This window comes from Erithacus rubecula (genome assembly GCF_903797595.1).
Source record: "Erithacus rubecula genome assembly, chromosome: 14".
In the NCBI taxonomy this organism is placed as follows: domain Eukaryota; kingdom Metazoa; phylum Chordata; class Aves; order Passeriformes; family Muscicapidae; genus Erithacus; species Erithacus rubecula.
In genome coordinates this window covers 9,903,653-9,924,495 of record NC_136666.1, presented here as the reverse complement: position 1 = coordinate 9,924,495, position 20,843 = coordinate 9,903,653, and the positions used below count along the sequence as shown (strand labels likewise).

At 39.9% G+C, this 20,843-nt stretch overlaps 1 protein-coding gene across 4 annotated transcripts in view; it reads right to left on the bottom strand.

The window, feature by feature from the left end:
* Positions 1–20,843, bottom strand: part of ARNT2 (aryl hydrocarbon receptor nuclear translocator 2) — a 95,153-nt gene that overhangs the window by 51,860 nt on the left and 22,450 nt on the right. For 2 of the 4 annotated variants that reach the window (XM_079317537.1, XM_079317536.1), the window contains exons 2-6: positions 18,304–18,415; positions 14,239–14,286; positions 11,228–11,272; positions 8,492–8,705; positions 6,622–6,835 (exon numbers count right to left, since the gene is read on the bottom strand). In XM_079317537.1, the coding sequence (XP_079173663.1) occupies positions 6,622–6,835; positions 8,492–8,705; positions 11,228–11,272; positions 14,239–14,286; positions 18,304–18,415 (633 nt within the window). Of the gene's footprint in view, positions 1–6,621; positions 6,836–8,491; positions 8,706–9,696; positions 9,814–11,227; positions 11,273–14,238; positions 14,287–18,303; positions 18,416–20,843 lie in introns of those variants that run through there. The other 2 variants (XM_079317539.1, XM_079317538.1) reach the window with 2 other exon arrangements.

The window sequence follows — 20,843 nt, the reverse complement described above, 5'->3', positions numbered from 1 at the left end:
GTTTTTTCTTATTTCTGTGTTACTGTCTAGTGTGTCAAAGGGCAGGAATGGCACTCTAGGATGCCCTACAGACACAGGTTCCTTGTTTCCTGCACTAATTCATTTACCTTCAAACAGAATGGGGATGGAAGAAGCAGGACATTCATTTCCTCCATCCTGCATGCAAAAATCCTGCGGGCTAAACAGACTAAAGCTGAAAATCCACAAATTCCTATGCTTGGCACTGCCCAAGTTCTAAGGCCATCTCTGGCTGGCACTGTGACCTTCCTGCTATGAGAACAAGCAGTCCAAAAAACATGAGGGCAGGTCTTTTACTCTGGAACAACAGCACAGCAATGGGCTGGTGTGGATGGAAAGTCTCACATCTGAAACATCCTCTTCACTCTCCACAATGCCAGTGGGACCACGTAACTCTGCTGAAAAACAGGTATCACATGATGGTTTGGTAGTTGTCAACAACAAGGCAAATCTCTTTCCAGATTTCACACTTAAAAGACAAAAAGATGCCTTGCCAAAATGGGCTTTTTCTACAGAAAAAACAGACTGGAATCTGAAGTATGCTGTTCACATCAATAACATACATTCTGTACATGACAGTGCGTTTCACGAATTGTTCCTTCTTTTTCAAGGCAACTAGAGTATCAAAGCATCTATTTTTAGAAATCTCTCCGTTACCTTCCATTGCAGGTACAATAATCCTGATACAGCTGTCTCCAGCCCCCAACCCTCCAAGGAATAAAGTGGGGGCTGTGTGGGTATGTGTGGGTGGGTGGAAAATCCCATAAAAATTGAGTCAAGTCTTGGACAGTTCTGCAGAGACATAAAAGAATTCAGGACATGGAAACTTTCTCTCCTCCCCATCCCACCAGCTTTGCTGTGTGTTGTTTACTGGGTGCCTGCTTGTTTTCACTCTACAGGTTGTGATGCTTCATGGACATTCAGTGAAAAGCTCTGTTTTATCCTGGGATAAAAAGCACAAGTAGCTATTAACTCTCTATAAACAAAATATTATACAACTCATTCCTTACCTGCCCAGAGGCAACAGTCTTACTAGGTCAGTCATCCTGTACCAAGATGTTAAAATCAAAAATGCTGGGATCTGGTTTTAATTCTCTGTTCTCTGACTTCCTAATCTGCTGGGCTGGGCACGTTTCAGAGACAGATGGTTCTTTAGGGTTCATGTACTTAAAAGAGCTCACAGACAGAAGTAAAAAAAAAAAAAAAAATAATAATAAAGAAATCAAGTGCTGTCAGTTGAAACAGCCCTTCACACGCAGGGTATCTTTCTGATGCACAAAACTCTGACAAATGTGCTCTTCAGAACCAAAGGCTACAGAACAAAGTCCCAAAGGAGCTCTATGACAGCTTCTTGTTTAGTCAACTGTCTCGGCAAAAATAAGATTCCCTGAAAAAAGGGATTTTTAAATTTATTTTCCTTTTTTTTTTTTTCCAGGCAGTGTTAAGAGCTCTGAGTAGCAAAATATCAATCTTTGACAAGTATCTTAATGTTCACAAAAGACAGAAGAAAGACAGAGCTTCTGACAATATATTTTTGGTATATAACTTTTGGCACAAATACCCATAATAGACCTTTTTACCCTTTTTTGTTTAATAAATGGGCTGATCAAATTTTTAAGTGGATGTGGAGAAACTAATACAGCAGTTTGCCAAGAGAGTGCAGAACTCAACCCATACATTGTTTTGATAATATATTACTTTTCCATTAGACATGAGTTTTACTATTACTGATGATGTTTACAGCAGGACAGGATTGTATTTGCCAGGACTGTTTCTTGTCATGCCTCAACTCAAGTCTCTGAATTTCTTTGGAGAATTTTATATGTGAAACCAGCTAGGAGTCTCATCCAGATCTTCTCTGTATCAGCTGGAGTTCTAAATAATTCATGGAAAGTCAGAGTTCAAAACACATTTGCATTCACTTGGCTGGTTGTCAGTATGAGAATCACCCCCTTCCTTCTAAGAAAGATCATGCAGAAATCAGAGCTGGAAAACAGACATGGCAGCATAAGGCAGCTCACAGCACAAAGAATCCTGTGCTGATTTTCAGGAAGATTATGTGTTGAGGAGAAAAGTTATCCTTAATCTTCTCTTTCACATGGTTATTTATCATCTGTTCAGTGCTGTAGAATGTCTTACTCTGCTTCTCCACTGGTGAGCCCCTGGTCTCTGGCACTTCCCTCTTTCAAGCTGAACACTAGTTTTCTCTCATTTTTACAATTTGATTCTATCTACAACATCTGGATTTTGTGGCTGTGTCTACAAACTGCTTGGCAACAAAGGTTTGCAGCTGGACAGAAAATTGCTTAAGTTGAACTAATCACTGCAAGACAACATGTTATTAGAAGGTTCTGTGAGACAGGTTCCCCAGCCCAAATCTATGCTCGTATAACACGGAGTGATGCTTCCATAATATACACAAAGCACAGAAAATTGTCACACAATGCTCTTTTCTTCTCAAGGGACACCTATCAGCTCAACTTTTGCTGTGGTCAGTCACCATTTCCATCATAAAGTTCCACTTTGTCGCATTTAGAAAATATGGCAATAAAAGATCATGCCAAGATTAAACTTGGCATACAAATTCTGTCCAGAAGTAACCTCAACTAATCTCTGTCAGCTAGCAAGTGAAGTGACTCAGTCATTTTTAGATCACTTGAAAATGAAAGCTGTAGAGGTTCTGGTTCTCATAATTTTCTTGCAGTCACTGCTCTGCACTTTCAGCACCCCTTAACAGTTCAACTGGAACAGTTTGCAAGGACTCCTGGGGAATCTGACTGTCCTTTGGAGCCTTTGTGTCATGGGTGGATGATAAACCCTGCTCCCTGCCTCGCCTAAGCAGAGAGGGTGAGGCTGAAGGGAGATATTATAGCTGATTTCTATGTGCTGTGCTGCCTGCAGCCCAGGATTGAAGATAACAAACCTGGGTGTTTCCCATTTTCACCACTGGAGATGCAGGAACAGGGATCTTATAGCTCTGACAAGCACATCTCAGACACATCATGGAATCACTGGGAGTATTTCCAGGCAACCATACAGAGGTGTCTGTATTCATCACTCTATTCTTTCATGAACTACTTAAGAGAATTAGATTTCTAGAAATCAGTCTTGCAAAGTGCTCTGGAACAGGAGCAGGTTTTTATTTTAACAGGACAGTCTACTACAATGCTTGCTCAGTAATTTTTTTAAAGTTAATGTATCAGAGGAATTCTTCAAAAGTGGTTTTTCTCTGCACTTAAATCTAAGTTCTGTCTGCTCCCTGTGCCATTAGAGATTTGCTGTCTGCAACTGAGTCTCTGGAACTGAACCTGCACCTGAACTCAACATCCACCAAGCTCCACCAGTGCCCCCTAGGCACAAAGAGGTCTTTGCTAATGGATCCTCCTTTGGGATCTGATTTTCATCCATATTTAAAGTGATTCATTCTGACATCTGCAGATTTTCAAGAACAAAGAGGGAAAATGAATTATCACACTGAATATCTGCCCCATTCAATCATGCACATGACGCACATAAAGACTTCTTGGGAGCTCAACTTCTTGCCATCATCACAGCTCAGCTGCTCTTTTCTAGATCATTTCTAACTGTTCATACACTTCACAGTTCAGCTTTCCTGTTGCTACAATGTGTTAGCAATTAATGCACAACAAACAAGCAGACAATTGTTCAATTTCCAGGGAATAAAATCTCCAAGGACACAAAATTAAATAGAAACTATCCATCCTTCCCCATATCCTACGATTTCAAGGAAGAGCAAGCAATTAACTCCCCAAACACACCATGTGGCTGAGGCCATGGTTAACAGGCACTTCAATCTGACATACATTTTAGAGCTCCTGAAGTCCTTTCTCCTCATAACTATTCACTTCCTGCTCCTCCTTGGTGTTAGCACTCAGGAGAGTTTGAGAAACCCCATGATAAGGTGGGCCAAAGAGCTGTCTCTACCAAAACCAAAGGGTTTTAGCTAAGTTTAGCTTTCAGCAGGTCAACCCCTTGATGTGACTCATATGTAGTACCACAGAAATGCCAGAGGAGGAGAGGGTGAAATGAGGTGAGGATTGCATAAGCTGGGTGACTGCCAAAGAAGTGCTCATGTGAGCACAGCCCTAGTCCCAGCCTTATTCCTGGGGGCAGAAAAGTGAGCGGGAGCCTGTTTCCTCCACTGGCTTGTTCTCTGTCCCTCCCCATTGCAGTGGCAGCCTCCCAAGTTCTCAGGGTTTGAAGCAGCATCTCTGGGTAGCAGGACTGCAAAGAGGGACTGGGAAAATCACAGCAATATCACTAATGATCAGCACTTGTACAAGACAACTACAAATAAAGGACACAGCTCAGATCATCTGCAGGACAAGTGAAGTTTCTCCTTAGTCAAAATGCTGCCACTGCTTTCCCAGCTCAAGGACTGAAGGGGGAGGTTGTAGCATTGAGAAAACAGATTCTAAGAAAATGAGGAAGAGAGCAAAATTAAAAATCATAGCATACTGTTATGCTTTCACTTGAAAATCTTCCCTAAGTGAATCCTGTGCTCAACAGCCAGACATCACTAAAAGATGAGGATGCTCCTACTGCCTGAAATGAACTTCACTTTGAGAAAAAATGTTTCAGATGCAGCTGCCCGGCTTGTGGTTTCCATCACTTTCAAGCTCTACACTGCACTTTGTTCTGCATGAAATATGCCTTTGGAAAGCCAAGGAAAACTTCGTTTAATAAACACCAAATTAGAGGAAATGCATTGGCCTCCTTGACATCTTTTAAAATGTCACTGAGACACACAATATTTCAGGTCACTGCAAGATTTCATTCAGTACTTGTTACAAAGCTGCTGCTCTTAATATGGTCTGTGTTACAGCAAGGGAAGTGTAACTGGCTGAATAGACTCTAGAATCACCTTTCTTCTAGACAAACAAAAAATTGAGGCTGGATTGGCAGTCCTTATAGAAGACTGCTTATCATACTTAATGATACCCTGTGGAGTCAAGGAAATACACGTTTAAAATAATAAATCTAGAACTTTCTGGTTATCTACATGCTCCACAAACTGACAGACTGCTTGTACAAAAAAGGACTGCACTTCACCAGCCACACCTTTAAAACAAAATTACTCAAACAGCTGAGCAGGCAACCCTGCTTTCCTCATGCTGGGAAAATGTTCAGCTGACCATGTACACCAGATTTACAGGCCTTCTGTGTCAATCTGACAACTCCAAAAGATTTAGGCAGGGAAAAGATTTAGCTCTATAAATACTATTGAACTTCTCTTTCCACTGGCTACAGATCAATTCAGTGCAGAAGAAAAGCCCATAACTAAGGCTGGAAAAAACACAAAGCTGGGTTTTCAGAAGTGCTCTGCATCTGTCCAGTCCAGTTCTAGTTTGAGCAGGTTAAATCCCATAACTGAGCACTTTTGGAAGTCAAAACATGACTGTTCACTAAGGCTCTGCAATAATTGCTTCTTGGCCAAGATGGCATGTATGTTAAAATGTATTACAGGCTACATAATAAAAACAGAGTTTGTGCTCTCTTGCAAGTCTCGTGGTATGAAATTCAGCTGTTTTGCCCTGCACAGGTTCCCCTAACTGTTCACTTGGTTTCTATCCATCTGGATTTTCACCACAGAATTTTGCTTTGAGCTTCCAATTTGAATACATGAACGCTCTGCCAAAACCACATCACATTCAAACCACAGGAAATCATGAATTTGGCACTGTTTTGACATGGAAGCTGTAAACAGTGTGCAGGTTCACTCAAAACTGGATCACTGTCCTTTGAGTTATGAAACACAACAAAACTTCCAGCAAACCAGGTCAGAAATCTTAACTACTGAAGCAAAGAGAAATTATGTGATTTTTGCAAGGATCAGGGTTTTTTGTATATTATCCCCTAATTTTTTTCCTTCAGCTATAAAAATAATATATGAAGAATAAAAAGATAAGTTTCCTCCTTTCCAAGTTTGAGTTATAACAGGATTTAGCTAATTCTCACAGCTCTAACATATACATACCCTATTAAAGACAAGGTAGTTTCCTAATGGCAGCTTTGAGCATGAATAATTGCAAAAGTAGAGGAGATATGAATAAGGCTTAATTTTACATTCAACATGAGAGGTAATGAACTTACAGGTAACTTACACTACTGCACAGGAACCTCATGATTAAAATCCAGTATATTTTCAGTTGCCAAATACTGGATTTTTCCCCCTCAAGATTCAAATTAGCAAACAATGAGGAACTTGTATGAAAACAAAGTCTAAAGTATGATCAAATTAAACACTGCCCTAAAGAAACACATACTTGTAAAGAAGTCACAAGTTCATTGAGGATGAAATGAAAACAATCTAGATTTCTTGTCCAAGCCTGAGAACAATCCAGATTTCAAACCAGAGTCTGAACACAGAGCTACATGTAGGTGGTTTGACTGAAGTCAAATGAATTGGAAGCAAAATGCAGTCACTCAAAAAAAGATTTATATTACTGCACTGCCTGCAAGAAAACAATTTAATCTTGTTGAGTTTCACTTAAACCAGATTTTTACACCAGGCATTCTGAATGTCAGGAAAAGCTCTCCAGGGATCCTGAGCACACAGAACATACATCAGGCACATCTGACCTGTCATAGAGTTTTCAGATGTACACAGTTGCTCTCGCAGCTTTTCCACGTCGTCTGGGTGAACCTGCTCGTACAAAGTGCTGCCAAACCATTCAGACTGAGGCTGGTTCAGCACAGGAGTCACAGAGTCTGAGACGTAGATCACTCTTCCTGTCTCAGCTGCAACTACAAACAGGAACCCATCTGCAGCCTCCAGGATAAGGTGTTTCAGTTCCTTCCAAAGAAAGGATTTGATTAGAATGCCAGCAAGGAAAGGGAATTAAATATAATGTCTGTCACTGTCAGAGAATATTGTTTTCTTGTGATCTTAGTAGCTGATCAAAACCTAGATGGAAATTTTCACTGATGTAACAATACAACCAAACTTGCAGCAAGGCATAAATTGCCCATCTCAATAACAAACAACATTTTATTTTCTGTTATTGCCTTTCATCTGGTGATCTCCATGCACTTTAGGAAAATAAACAACTAATACTCACTGCATATTCTGTGATAGCCATCTAACATTAAAAAATAAAAAGATATTTCTGAGTGCAAACAGAGGAAATGAACAGCTCTAAATCATGGCGAACTCATCCCTTAATTAAACGTTTGAAATAATTTAATTGGAAAGAAACCAATAAGACTTTCTAGTTTTGTTTCCCCCCTGGCCCTGTTCAGGATGAGCTCTGCTTGTACATGACAACCACCACTCCAATTCCTGGAAAAGAAGCTTGAACAGCCTTTGGTGGCTCCAGTGACCACCAGAGCTTGTTAAAATACTGCACCTGGAACTCAAAGACAGAGCTCTGGAAAATTCGAGTCCCACTCCAGGTGAGACAGCTCAGCAGGGTCAGTAGTAGATATTAGCTGATAAGGTGAGGATAAAATCATCTGGCAAACTACTGAGAAATGGATAATTCATCTCAAGATACACTCAACAGACTGTCAACTTCTGCTGCTTTGTTATGGAGAAAGCACATTGATTCTGAACTATTGATTAAAGAGTTGGCCATACTGTACTGAGGATAATATAACCAGTTTTGCACATTATTAAAAAAGATTAAAACAAACTCTGTAATTCTGCAAGATTTAAAAAAAAAAAGCAATGAGAAGTGACTAGGGTGTGCCACCAGCAGAATGGCACAGTCCCTCCAGAAACACACTCCAGGAGAGCTGGAATAAGCAGTTGTGAGTACCGAGGGGTCAGCAGCAGCTGCTGTTTATCTAAGAGAAAGAAGTATTGCCTCCAGCCATAATTTCCATGTGTAAGTGCTTAAATCACTGCAGACCACAAAAATGAACATTACGCCCATAGGACTTCAAAAACAATGGAGGTGGTAGGAATTTTCAGTGCTCAGTAAACACAGTTTTCCTTCAAGCCCTGGGTGCATCTTCCTTCTTCCATCAAAAATGTAACCAAGGAAGGACCTCAGCCAGTACAGATGGGATTCATCTCTGTCCTGTTCAGCAGCTGGCAGCTCCAGCATTAAGATTAAATGATGTTTTTAACTTTCCTCTAATCTCCAGAGAGAGAGGCAGGTCTTTCCAGACTCATCTTTACTCATTTTAGAGAATCTTTGTTAGGATGAGAAGAACCCAGGTATGGAGGTAGAAATTCCTTTCTGTGAGGCCGAGAGTGACTTGTTTTTCAGATGGACAGATCTCAATGGTAAGAATGCCAATTTGCTTCTCAAAAAAAGAAAGATTTATCGTAGTGTTAAAACCAAGTCCAAACTGTGACAAAAAACCTGTCTGTATTCACACCTTGGATATATAACTGGCACCAGCTGCTACTCTACAGTGAAGGATCAACCTCTACTCCTCTCAGCATTTCCTCACACCACTGAAGACCAAAAAGACAGGCAAAACCAAGTTTTGCAAATTCTACCTGTTCTGTAAGAAAGGAAGGCTTGTACGCTCCATCAGTGGATTTGTTGCCAGTGCCCCTCATGGATTTCATGTGGGAAACAGCCATGCGGAGGATGGTCAGCTTGTCGGGCTTGCGCGCCAGGGCGCTGCAGGTGGGCACCATGTCCGACAGCTCGGTGATGTACTGAGTCATCTTGTTCCTCCTGCGCCGCTCGATCTCACTGTGATTCTCCCTGAGCAGCCAAACACACACCAAAGCAACGAAAAGAGACGTGAGCAGGCTAAGAATCTGAACTGGAGGTAATGAATACAACACTTCCCACTTGTTTTGCTGTTTGCACCTCAGGAGAGCAAAGTGCTTTCTTTACAAAGCCAACCACTGTTATTCCCTCAGTTTGCAGACAGAAAATCCAGGCCACTGACATATAAATATGATTTACCCATAGCTGTGAAAAGAACCTGTATTTCTACCTATTAGTTTGTGGCCTTAATCTCTTAACCAGTTTAATCTCCTTTGGTTTAAGGACAAAAATGAAGTAGAAATATGTGAGGAGCTGGCATCTGCCAACTCCAGCCAAAATCCCAGATTTGCTGTGATGCATCTCTCAGCTGCTTTTAAAAGGTGTCCTTTAAAGGAAACCTCTCACTAACAACTGGATCAGGTCGGCAGGAAACGTCAGCACTGACTTATGAAAAAACCCACTCAGTGACAACACAGATCACAGACAAAGCTGTTTGGAACTTCCCACATCCCTGCAGGGAGTCACTAAATGCCTGCAGGATCAGACTGCAGCACCAGGACTATATATGGGATAACAGTACATACCAAAAAAAATCCCAATAAATAAATAAAATGAGCATGAAAGACAGCAAGTAAACATCTGGCTTGTCAGACACAGACCGGAATTTATGTTCAGGGACAATTTAGCACAGCAGGGAAGCAACAATGACAGTACTTGATGCTGCCCCAAGTTGGGCTAGGCTGCAATGTTCTCATCCTTCAGAGAAGTCATATGGCTGAGGTGGTGAGTCAAATTTGAGAAATTCCAAAATGGACACCCACCAGAAACTTTCAGAAATAAACATTCAGAGTTCAGTTTTCCCATTCTGGAAAGCACCACTGCTTGATCAGCATTAAGGAATCACACCAATATATACATCTGAAATGGTCCAAATGGACCTAGAATGCTTCAGTGCCCAGCACTTATTCTTCTCATACTGTACCTGTCAGGTGGCAGCTAAATACAAGTACACGACAGGTAGATGATGCTTCAGTTGTCAAAGCAGCATCTTCCACTGATTTCAATGAGCTGTGCATGGCATTGTCTTGTGGGATCGCTGGCTGATCCAACAAGATGTGAGAGGTGATCACTTGGAGACTCCACCAGCATTGACTGATGTGATAACACAACATTAAAAGAAACTGCAACATTCTTTGGAGCTGCTATGAAGACTGACCATGAAAGCAGAAGCTAGGCTTGGCACACTTTTTGGATACTTTCAGGAATTAAGCCTTTTCTTAAAATGCAGGAAAGAACTGTATGTTGCTTCCTGAAATAGAGGAATGCAAGGGCTTGCCCTGCTTTGGGTATCCTGCCCCTGCACCTACAGGTGTTACATGCATGAGGCAGACTGCAGAAACACCACTTGTCAGGGCTACATGCAGTTATTATTCCTATGTTTACTGTGTGATATGCAGAAAACCCAGCTGTGACAGCCCATGGCTGCTCAGTAAATTACAGCCAAGCCTTGCCTGAGGTAACTGTCCAGTGATAATAGTGCACCTTTGATTTCAGCTGGCTAAGGAACAGCTCTTGTGTGGGTCTGGACAGATGTAGGAACAGGGGGAGTTGATCATACACACACCAAGCAGAACAGCTGGTGTGACAGTGCACATGTACACAGAGCACACGTGTGTACATGCCAGCTGGTACATGCAGATAAATATGGACACGGGGAAGATAAAAGCATTTTTACATGATGAAAGCTTGCTCTAAGTTCAGCATTTTCACAGAAGCAGTGGTTAAGAAAAAAAGAGAGAGAGACAAAGAACAGACATATTCAAGATACATTTCACACTTATAAGTACATAATACATTGTCTACCAGTCAAATATTCTAGTACTTCTGGACATTGAAAACAACCATTATAAAGACTAAATAGAGGCTGTAAAACGTCCTGAGAGAAAAAGAGTACCCCAACAGTCCATTTCATTTATGATCTTAAAAGCTAGAAAGTAATAGCATGTTAATCTATTACTGTGACAATGTTCAAGCAGACAATACCCCAAAAGTTTCCTGAAACTAGTTCAAGTTTAAATCCTTAAAAGAAAAAGAGGGATTGTGCTCCTCTTCCAAAGTGTGTGTCCTAGGAACCCTGGCATTCACAAACTTGTACAGAATGATGTCCTAATTCTGCCATTTCTAACTTAGTTTTTATACAGAAATTACAAAGAGACATTAAATTTGGGGATATGGGGGAGCTGATCCAAAACCACTAAGGGTTTGTATTTCTGACTTCAAGCAGTTTTGGAACAGCCAAAAGATCAGTATGAACAGCATTATATAAAAGAAAAATGGGGGCAAACCATGTTTGACTGCCCTTTTTCCTACCTTTCCCTTCTGTGTCAGCAGTGCTTTGATCACCTAAAACAAAATAACCATCTCTCTAAGCTAGGGCACACGTACTGAGGTTTTTTGGACACGAACATCCCCCTCTTTTCTCTCAGCAGAAGAGCTCTACAGGACACGCCTACCTTGCAAACTTTTCCTTATCACCAGTGATTTGATCACCATCATACCTAGAAACAAAAGATAGTACATCAATCAACAAGGGTTAAGCATTGCATGATAGTCAACACAGACTCACAGAAAGCAAAAAAATTCACAACTGCAAACCATTACAAAAAAACAGCAAGAAAAACAAGGGAATGAGAATGATACAGCAAAGAAAACAGAGAGTCTGCTGATACTTCCAAGCCATGCCGATTCAGAAACTTCATTTGTATATTTAAAAAAAACAGAACACACATTTCAGTGGATTTAAGCAAACACTGACATACACTGATTTCTTGGGAAACTTAACAAGCAGCACCAGGTACAGAAAACACCAGTGAGCTTCTATCCACAGCAGGCCATGAAATATTCATTGCTGTGCTGGAAGTGAACAGGCTGTGACTGTTCCAGCTTGCAACCACAGCTCCCTCCACTCAGCAGAGGGCACTGATGGTCTACAGATAACACGGGAGGGCAGACAGGGCTGAAGGGAGATGCCTTATGTAAGGGAGCATCCAGGAAACACTTCTGTACTGTACTGACTGTCGTGGAGACTGGCAAAAGGCAGGCAGGCAGGTGAAACTGCTGGGTAAACAAAAGTGAAATTTAAACTGGCTTATTTCCCTAGAAGTAAACAGGTACCTCACTCCTACTCAAATCAACTGAAGTTGGATGCCCAGCCAGGTATGTGCAGTGTTTGAGCAGTACCTTTATGGAGGAAATCCAGACTAATGGGATTTTTTTTTTCCCTGTGGGACTAAAGTTTCACTGTTTCTGATGCATTGTTCCAAAGACAGGCAGCAATGTGACATTTCAATAAAAAATTACATGCTGCTCCTCTTTCTCTTTCCTAAGAAACACACCAATCATTTGAAATTGGATTTTGCTAGCATAGTTATGGAAAAACTCGTTTGTTTGAAATCAAACTGCTAACATGTTTTGAAAAACACAAAAATAAGGTAATGGTTTTTGTAGAAGTGAAGACCATAACTGCTCAAGAACAGTTAAATGAGATTTTGTATACTACACCTTTCCAAAATGATGTAATTTATTATGACAGACAGCCTATGAAGGTCCCATGTATTAGCTAAAAAAAGTAATATAGCCTAAATAAGCATGTTTTTCCTCTTCCAATAAATCAATAATGAACTTTTCCTTTTTGTCTGAAATTAATTAAAACTAGTTTTAAGTAATCCACCTATGCAAATTCCTCATCCAAACAGTAAAGACAAAGCTTAAGCAAGTCTTGAGCTGTATTTCTTTATGCTATGTTCAACACCAGCACCCTCAAAACATTCAAATGACAAAGCCCCTTGACTCTGCCTGGAGAACAGACTGAGTGTGAGTAATTTTCAGCAAAAAGATGGATTCAATGAGGAATGGGCACATTACAGGGAAGCACATGCACAGGCTCTGTGTGAGGATGAGGTGCCATGCAGGGATACCTGAGCTGAGAAGCAGAGTGTGTTACCTGCCAAGGAGCACTGAGCTAACACCACTACTCCTGTGCTCCCACCAGCCTGGGGCTTGTCTACTCATCCTTCTCTGCTTGGCTGGGCTGAAGGTGCTATTGCCTCCAACTACTGCTCCCCTTCCAGCTCCCAGCTGACTCTGCACACATACTCCTTTCAGGCACTTCAGCCAAAGCCAGCTGGGTTAGCTTCAACATTTAAACAGCAGCTCTTTGGTAAATAAATAATTTTGAAGGAAACAAGCTAGGAATAAGTCATGAGTGCAATCTAGAGAAGGGAACAACTAGAAGAGGATGTCTGAATGCAGCCCTGAGTGTCCCTGCATGGCTTTTGTGTAGTCTCTAAGAACAATCTGGGGTCTATACAGCAGTTAAGACTTAAATGTCACATTTTGATCTGACTCCTAAAATTAACTGAGTGTAAGCACAGCTCAGTAAATCTCTTCATTAAAAGCAATGCAATTATTGGCTCAATCCACCACCAAACTTTGAAAGGCCAAAACCAGAATGGGGAAGGGCCAACGTGTGTATCATAGCAGAAACCCTGATGCTTGTGCAGTCAATCAGACTGCATTGCTCACAAATCTTGTTCCCTTAACACGTGTCTCCTAGCAAAGATTAGCACTAAGCCCTCAAATGACCAGTTTTAACACCAGGGACTGGCTCTGTAAATGACACCAACCAAACAGGAGCACTGCTGGTCCTGTCCAGTAAATGATGATTTGGTGTCACAGTGTATCCTCAGCACAATTCTCTTTCAGACTGACTGCAGTAACCCTGTTAAACCCTGCAGTGACAGCTGTGTTTCACCATGGCTGCTTCTACAGAGCTGCAATTACAATTTGGATAATCAGCAGTTACCCATAGGCCTCAAAGTATCTACACCCCTCACTGCAGCTGCTTGGTTTCTAATGAAAAAATGCAAACAGTGTGACCAGAAAAAAAAAAAAAAAGGAAAAGTGAAAAAAATGGCAATGAGGATTTACTGTTTATTTCTAGCTTTGAATATTCTATGTTAATTAACATTTTTCTGTCAATTTTTACCATTCAGTTACACCTAATGATACATAATGTAAAGCTCATTAACTTTAAAAAAAAACCACCTCTAGGATCTGTCAAATTGTCTTAACAAGCAATTAACATCTGAAATAAACTAGAAATGAAATTTCATTTTCAGTGGCCGAAAGACAACTTCAGCAATGTCAAATAACCAAAGTTCATCTACAGCAGTTGAAATAATAAGCTAAAAATCACAAGTTTTTTCATTTAGTATAGCTGCAGAGTGAAATTGTGACACATACCCTGTCAGCTTTATAAACCAATAACTACATTAGGCAGATTTTGGCCAGAATGCCTAATTTTCAGAGGAAGCTGATAAAAAGTGTAACTAGTACTTGGGTCAAGTTGTTGGCAAGTTCTTCACCCATATTTATATTGATTTTAAATCATCAGTAATGAGACAGCTGTCTTTCCCCACTGAAAAAAGTCAGTGATTTGGCCAGCTCATCAGTAAATGCTCACCTTGAAAATTTGCTGGGCCCCTCCCCATCTTCATCATCAAAGTCCATTCTGCAAAAGCAAGATTTCCAAGTCAGCAGTCAAGGCATTGGCAATGGTGGCATGAACATTCAAGCCAGCTGTTCTCAGTGTTTTGCATTGAGGTGTTAAAGATGAGGATTCCAGTCTTGCTCATCCTCTCCAGACCCAGGGGCAGCTGATTTACATCCCAGAACTTCTTAAGGCTGTGGAAGAGCCCAGTTCTTCCTTGGGCCAAATCCCAGCCTGCCAGTTTGGCTCCTCCAAGGAGCCACAAACAGCAGCAACCTCTTTCTTCACTTCTTACACAGACAGGAAGTTTATCTTCCTAATCTAGACATCTAAATTAGATTCCTGGATTAGGCAGTGTGACTGTATCATAGATATTATCACTATAAATTTATACAATAGTATAATTTACAGAACATTTTATACATTTTTATACCTCTAACGAGAGGTGGATAAATATTTATATCCCCAATTATAACAATGTAACTCTGCCATTAAAGTAGACAATTAAGCTGATATAAAACTATCATATAAAATTACTGCATTACTGCATTTATTTTAATAAAAAAGTATGCACAGGTAACACCTCCCACATTTACAGTGGGCTCATCACAGCAGAATCTGAATGCATAGGGTATAACAGCAGTCTGCACCAGACTAAGCCTTTAAATAATGCCTTTGCTCTGTTAAACTACCCAAACTCCTTTATTTCATATGGAAATTGAACATAAATTTCATTTAAAGTATCAATACTTTTAAAAAATGCAACAGCTAATGTATCTCTGTCCCATCTTTGTTAATAACACATTTCCTAATTTTAGTGTGCAAAATGAAAAAAACCCTTTGAAACATTAAAAAAAAAAGCCCTCAGGTATAAAGTCATTGATTCTGGTGTTCTGCCTGATCCACAGTGTCTGCTTTACAGCAAGGCAGAGGAAAAGACAGTGAATCAGTTGTAACCTTTAGTAGAACACAGCAGAACACATAAAAATAATATTCCATCAACCTCCTCATACCCTGACAGATAAGATCTTCTGTTTAGATAGGATATACTGCACATTAGCAAAACAGTAGAAGCAGCCTCCCAGAAGACAAATGACATCATTTCAGAAGATTCAGAAAGACTATCTTTTATCTTCATTTAAAATTCCTATTAAAAAGAGGCTTTAAAAAAGAGCTGCAGTATGCTCTTTTGTTTTGAAGAGACAGCATAAATCTTGTTTTCTTCTTTCATACTGTTCACATCAATCGTGAAAAGGCCTGATGCATGAGGTACTTATTAAAATGTATTTTCCTTAGAAGATGTGAGGCTACCATAAATACAATGATAAAAACACTTCTAAAAATTTAATTATTCTCAATTAGAAACATTTTCATTAAAAAAAACCAACAAAGCAAAACCAAAACGCCTCCAACAAGGTGGACATGCACAGGTTAGAAAAACTGACAAGCAAGAGGATTTCAACAATGCAACAAAATTACTATGTAAAATTCCCAAGAAATGTCAAAAGATGCTTGCCATGATTACAGAGTGTAGGAAGAGGGTAGGAATGATCAGGAGCAAATGCAGCTGAGAAGCAGATGGGGATCTGTATCACAGCCTTTTATTCAGCACAATCTGGGGGGTAGCATGGTGGCATGAGGTCTCTTTTCCCCAGATTTTTAAAGCTCTGGTTCAGAGAAAAGGCAAGACTACATGGTGAACTGAAATAAAACCAATACAACTGAAACAAATTCATAAAAAGAAAAAACTCAATCCTCCCTGCCCAAATACAGATAGCCCAGGAAAGTGAAAGGGCCCCTTATCCTCTAATACAGCAAAGCCCAAGTTAAAATCACATTAAAGAACTGAGGGTGTATTGTCAAAGGCAGTAATTGACCACTGCATGCATTATCTTATGCTGTCACCTTTTTCTATGAAGTTGGTATCATTTATATAAAGAAAAAATATTTTTCCAAGCTGTCAATGAAGCCAAATGCCGACACGGCAGAAACACTTTCTGGATAGCCAATGACTTTAAACTGATCTGCATTCAAGTCCACACAGCAATTATTCTGCCAGCTTGCCTCAGCAATTATGAAAAAAGAAACAATTTTCAGAGATAACCAAAACTGGGAAAGCTGGCTGTGTATGCTAGCTCCACTCCTTTATGTTTGACACAAAACCCTCACTTCTAAAATGCCCAAGGACTGAGGTGTACAAAGATGTATCAGCAGAACAGCAGTGAAAGGACCAAGTGTTAGTTGCAACTTGGTTCAAAGAGAAGCTCAGAGGAATTAGACACAGCAGGCATTCTTTCCCTCAAGGTCTGAATACACACACAGAGCAAACATTAAAAACAAGAAGAAAAAAAAAAAAAAAAAAAAGCACTCTCAGCTCAGGCTTGGAGAAAGGCTGTTAGTTCAGAGCTATGGTGCACAGATGAAATAGCACGATTCAGGTATAAAAGTGAGTCTATACTAATTTATTCACAGAATTAACATGTTAAAGACATTTTAAAAAATTTGATTTTATGTTCCTCCCACCCTCCCCTTACTTCACCTTCTCACGAATAGATGACAACACTTAAAATGCAACAGTTAAAGCATTTCAATTAATATCAAGTCAGTATTTAATATCAGAATATTTCACAGTCAGCAGCATCAAGCCTTGGCAACAGTAAATTGCAAACTGATATTCAGAGCTGACATGGTTTATAATCAAAAAAGAGATCAAATATCCTGCAACTCAAGTACAAAACCTTATCTATGTTAGGCAGCAATGAAAAGATGTTAATGCTTTGTCTTTTCTTTCGAGTGCAAGTTTAAAAAGGTTTTCTCATTGAGCAGCTTGAAAATAAAAATGTGATGCATGTCAAAGACAGATTTTAGGAGTTCTCAAACCAATTTTATACAGTTAGCTCAACATAAGAAGGGCACTCAGTGGGGAGAGTGTTCTGTTCAAAGAACACCCCTCAAAACAACCATCCAGAGTGCTCCCATCACACCAACCTTGCTCCATTCATGGCAAGGTCAGCTTCTCCCCTGTTAATTCACTCCAAGATTGAGACTCCAGCACTGTTACTGGTGCAGACACACAAAACTGGCCACATACCTTGGTGAACAATCCCTAGAGCAGCTCTGGCAAGGAATGATGTCTTCATTCTGTAGGTGTTCGCCAGTGAACATTTTACTCCTGTTGAGTCCCACCACTGCCTTATTCAGGACTAAATAAAAGACTAATCAATCTCTTTTGAAGAGGCTCAGATCAGTTATCTCTGAGAAAGCAACACCCAAAGACCATTACTATTTGTGATGAACCTTTGATAAAAACAGGAGGGAGTTGTCAACACTAGAGAGTAGTTTTCTGCTCTTCTCAAGCTCTTGCTACACTTTTCTTCTAACACAGAGAATTACTATGAGTTGCCACAGAGCAATCTGATGTGGGCAACAACCCCTATACCACATCAGTCTCAAATTTTCTTCTTTAGCAGAGCCCTCAAGCTTGTGTAAGGGTTGGATTTGACTCAGGCCCTTCTCCCAGAAGAAGACTGTGCTGCACTTCCAGTGAGACCTAGAAGATCATGGTCCACAATCTCTGCTATTTCTGAACCTGGACCTATAAAGAAAACATCTTTAACAGGCCTCTCTTTAAGAGATTCCAAGAGTAACCATCAGATAAAGTTGAGTATGTCTGCATGTGCAATCTTGCTACCTTTATTTACTTGATAAATCACTGTGAGATTAAATTGATGTAGGCAATATGTATTCATTATACCTACAACAGCCACAGGATCCAAACTCCTTTCTGTATGCTTTGCCAAACCTGAAAATCTTTTGAAACAAGCAAAACAACAAGCCATATGCTTATCAGCAAGTTTGATCTTGCAGGTGGAACAGATGCATTGAAGAGAAAAACGAAACATCAGTAACCAATATCATAATGCAGTTTATATAAATATAACATTACATAATAAACACACACATATATACAGGTGCATTTTGAGTTTTACAGAACAAGTAATTTCCAGTTTCAGACCTGAAAGAAAGGAGATGGCTTACCCAGAGCGACGCTTTCCTCCTCTGGAAGGCATGGATCCTGCCATCCTCACTTGTCCACTCGCCATCGGAGCCACCGGCAAGGCCACCGAGCCAGGAATATCTGATGCCATTTCTGTAAGGCAGAGGGAGGAGAAGAGGAGGGGGAATCCCTTAATCCATTACATTCAAGGAGAAATCTCTGCTGATAACATTAGAGACAGGCCCTTCCCAAAGCAAACAGAGAAAGCTTTCCTTTTTATTTCTGAGGAAAAGTAAAGCTCTCCTACTAAATCCAGCAGATTCACGGATCCTTTAGAAAAAGCCCAGCTAGGTCAATAGACATTACAGTGCCTGGGAGACAGAGAGAACTGCAGGTAATTCCACTGACCTAATGGTTCTCATTTTAAGTCTCAAAGGGGTTGTCAGATTAAGGCCAGCAACCTTCTTCAACAGTTAAAGTGCCTTGTACAGAAATGCAGAGCTGAATTCCCAAGGCAAATGGAGCTGTGGATCATGGTACCAGGGTACCAAGGAAAATAAAAGATAAAAAACTCAGTTTGCCAGAGAGGCCAAGAGTTGAGAGCTGAGATGAACTATCAGGTGATACTGGTTTTTATTATTTATATTCTGGAGGCATTCAGTGGGCCAGACTGAACTTGGAAGAGCCCAAAGGTTTCCTGCATTTCTGTGTGCTGTCTTGCAGAGCAGAATTGAGCCCAAAATCCAGGCTGATACTCATCCTCTGCCAGGGCTCAAGGTGTAACCACAGATTAATAAGATCCTCAAACCTCAAAACTTTGATGTGAGAAACTGCAAAAGCTCACCTTATGAAATGGTTTGCAGACTGCTAATAGCAAGTAAAGTCTGTTCTAAAGTCTATAAATAACAGTTCATCACACTTCAAAAAAGAAAAGTGGAATAAAACACATTTCTACCCTTTTTTCTATCCATTATTAAGCATGGGATTAAGACTGTTTTTCCTCTGTATAACACTTATAAACTATATGAGCAATTAAAACTTTTTCCTAATGCACATATACTTTATTCACTCTGGAGGCAAAATCTACAGTCAAAACATTTAATTATCTTGAAAGAAAACGCATTTTCCTTCCAACTTTTAAAAAAACAACTTGGCAAGGTATCTGAAGCTACAGCTAAATATAATTACTAATGGAAAGCAAATCTGTTTAAAAAATCCTGCTATTTTTTCCCCAACAGATAAGTATGAAATAACTTCAATTATGGAAACAGGAATCCATGTTCTTTCATTATGTCTGGAGAGCACTTCCATCTCTGCCACACTTTATACACATCCATTATGCAACATTATGCATTTTAAATAATAACATTTTATCTGTTCACTGATTTCATGAATTTCTTCTAGTACATTTAGTTTTATTAACTCCTTTTCAACTAAAAAGCAACAGAGCAATCCAATATTTTTCAACAAAGTCTGCAAGGCCAAACAATGAGACCTCTGCCTATGCTCCCACACTGCAGAAAGTTCCAGAGTGGCTAAAGCTGCAGCTATGTGGAAACACTACATTAATGCACATTAGCATATCTCCAGACAAAAAAAGCATCAGCATGCAAACAACTGGTAAATCACTATTTCCAGAACAAGTACCCTTAGCTGTCTAAAGCCCATAATTCACTCAGAACATTCAAACTCATCTCTCATGGACAGAACCGAAGGTCATTCTGAAACGCTCTGCTCACTCATTTATTAAAGCAGATGGTAAAAACCATAATAAACCTACCTGCAATGTGTCCCTGTCACTCAGAAACACATTTCAATACAGATCATCGAGGAGATCAGATTTTTGAAAGTAGTAACTGTAATACAATTTCAGATTATCTCTGAGCAGTATTTTAACAGTAAGAACAATACTGTATGGTGATGAGAAACTCTTGTAACCTCATTTTCCTCAATCTAAACCAAAGGTGATGAAAAAACACACCAAGTGTTGCATGCACCTGCTGTTCAAAGTTCAAAAGCCAAAATTAATTGTTTAAGGTAACTTTAAAGTTCACCAAAAAAAGGAAACAGAGCCCCCTTGCTCTCTTTTATGCATTCCATGCTTAGAGATGCATCCAGAACAGGTTGAGCAAACTTCATCTGTAGAGCCCTTGCTCTCACCACTGACAAGGCAGGGAGATGTAGACAAATAATTTATATCATTGGCCAATTTAGGGGGTTGTGAATAGGCAGAATGAGTTGTTTTTCTGCATTAAGATTCAGCATTACACATGTGAAAATATAAGAGGCAAAGGCAACTATCAAGATTCAAGAAGAACAGAACTGTGGATTTTTTATAAGGGGGGAAAAATTATAAAAGGAATGGCCAAACCAGAGGTTCAGTTACGTCAGTGTCCAAAAACATGTGAAAGAAAACATTTTACAACAAACAGATAATCTATCACAGTATAAGCTAAAGAATTATTGTGTAGATATCCTGATTCTACAGAACTGCCCACCAAAGACAGCACAATACAGAAAGTAACTTCTTAGACAAATCAGCCTTCAGATATGTCTTCACAGTCCTGGGAGAATGAAACCT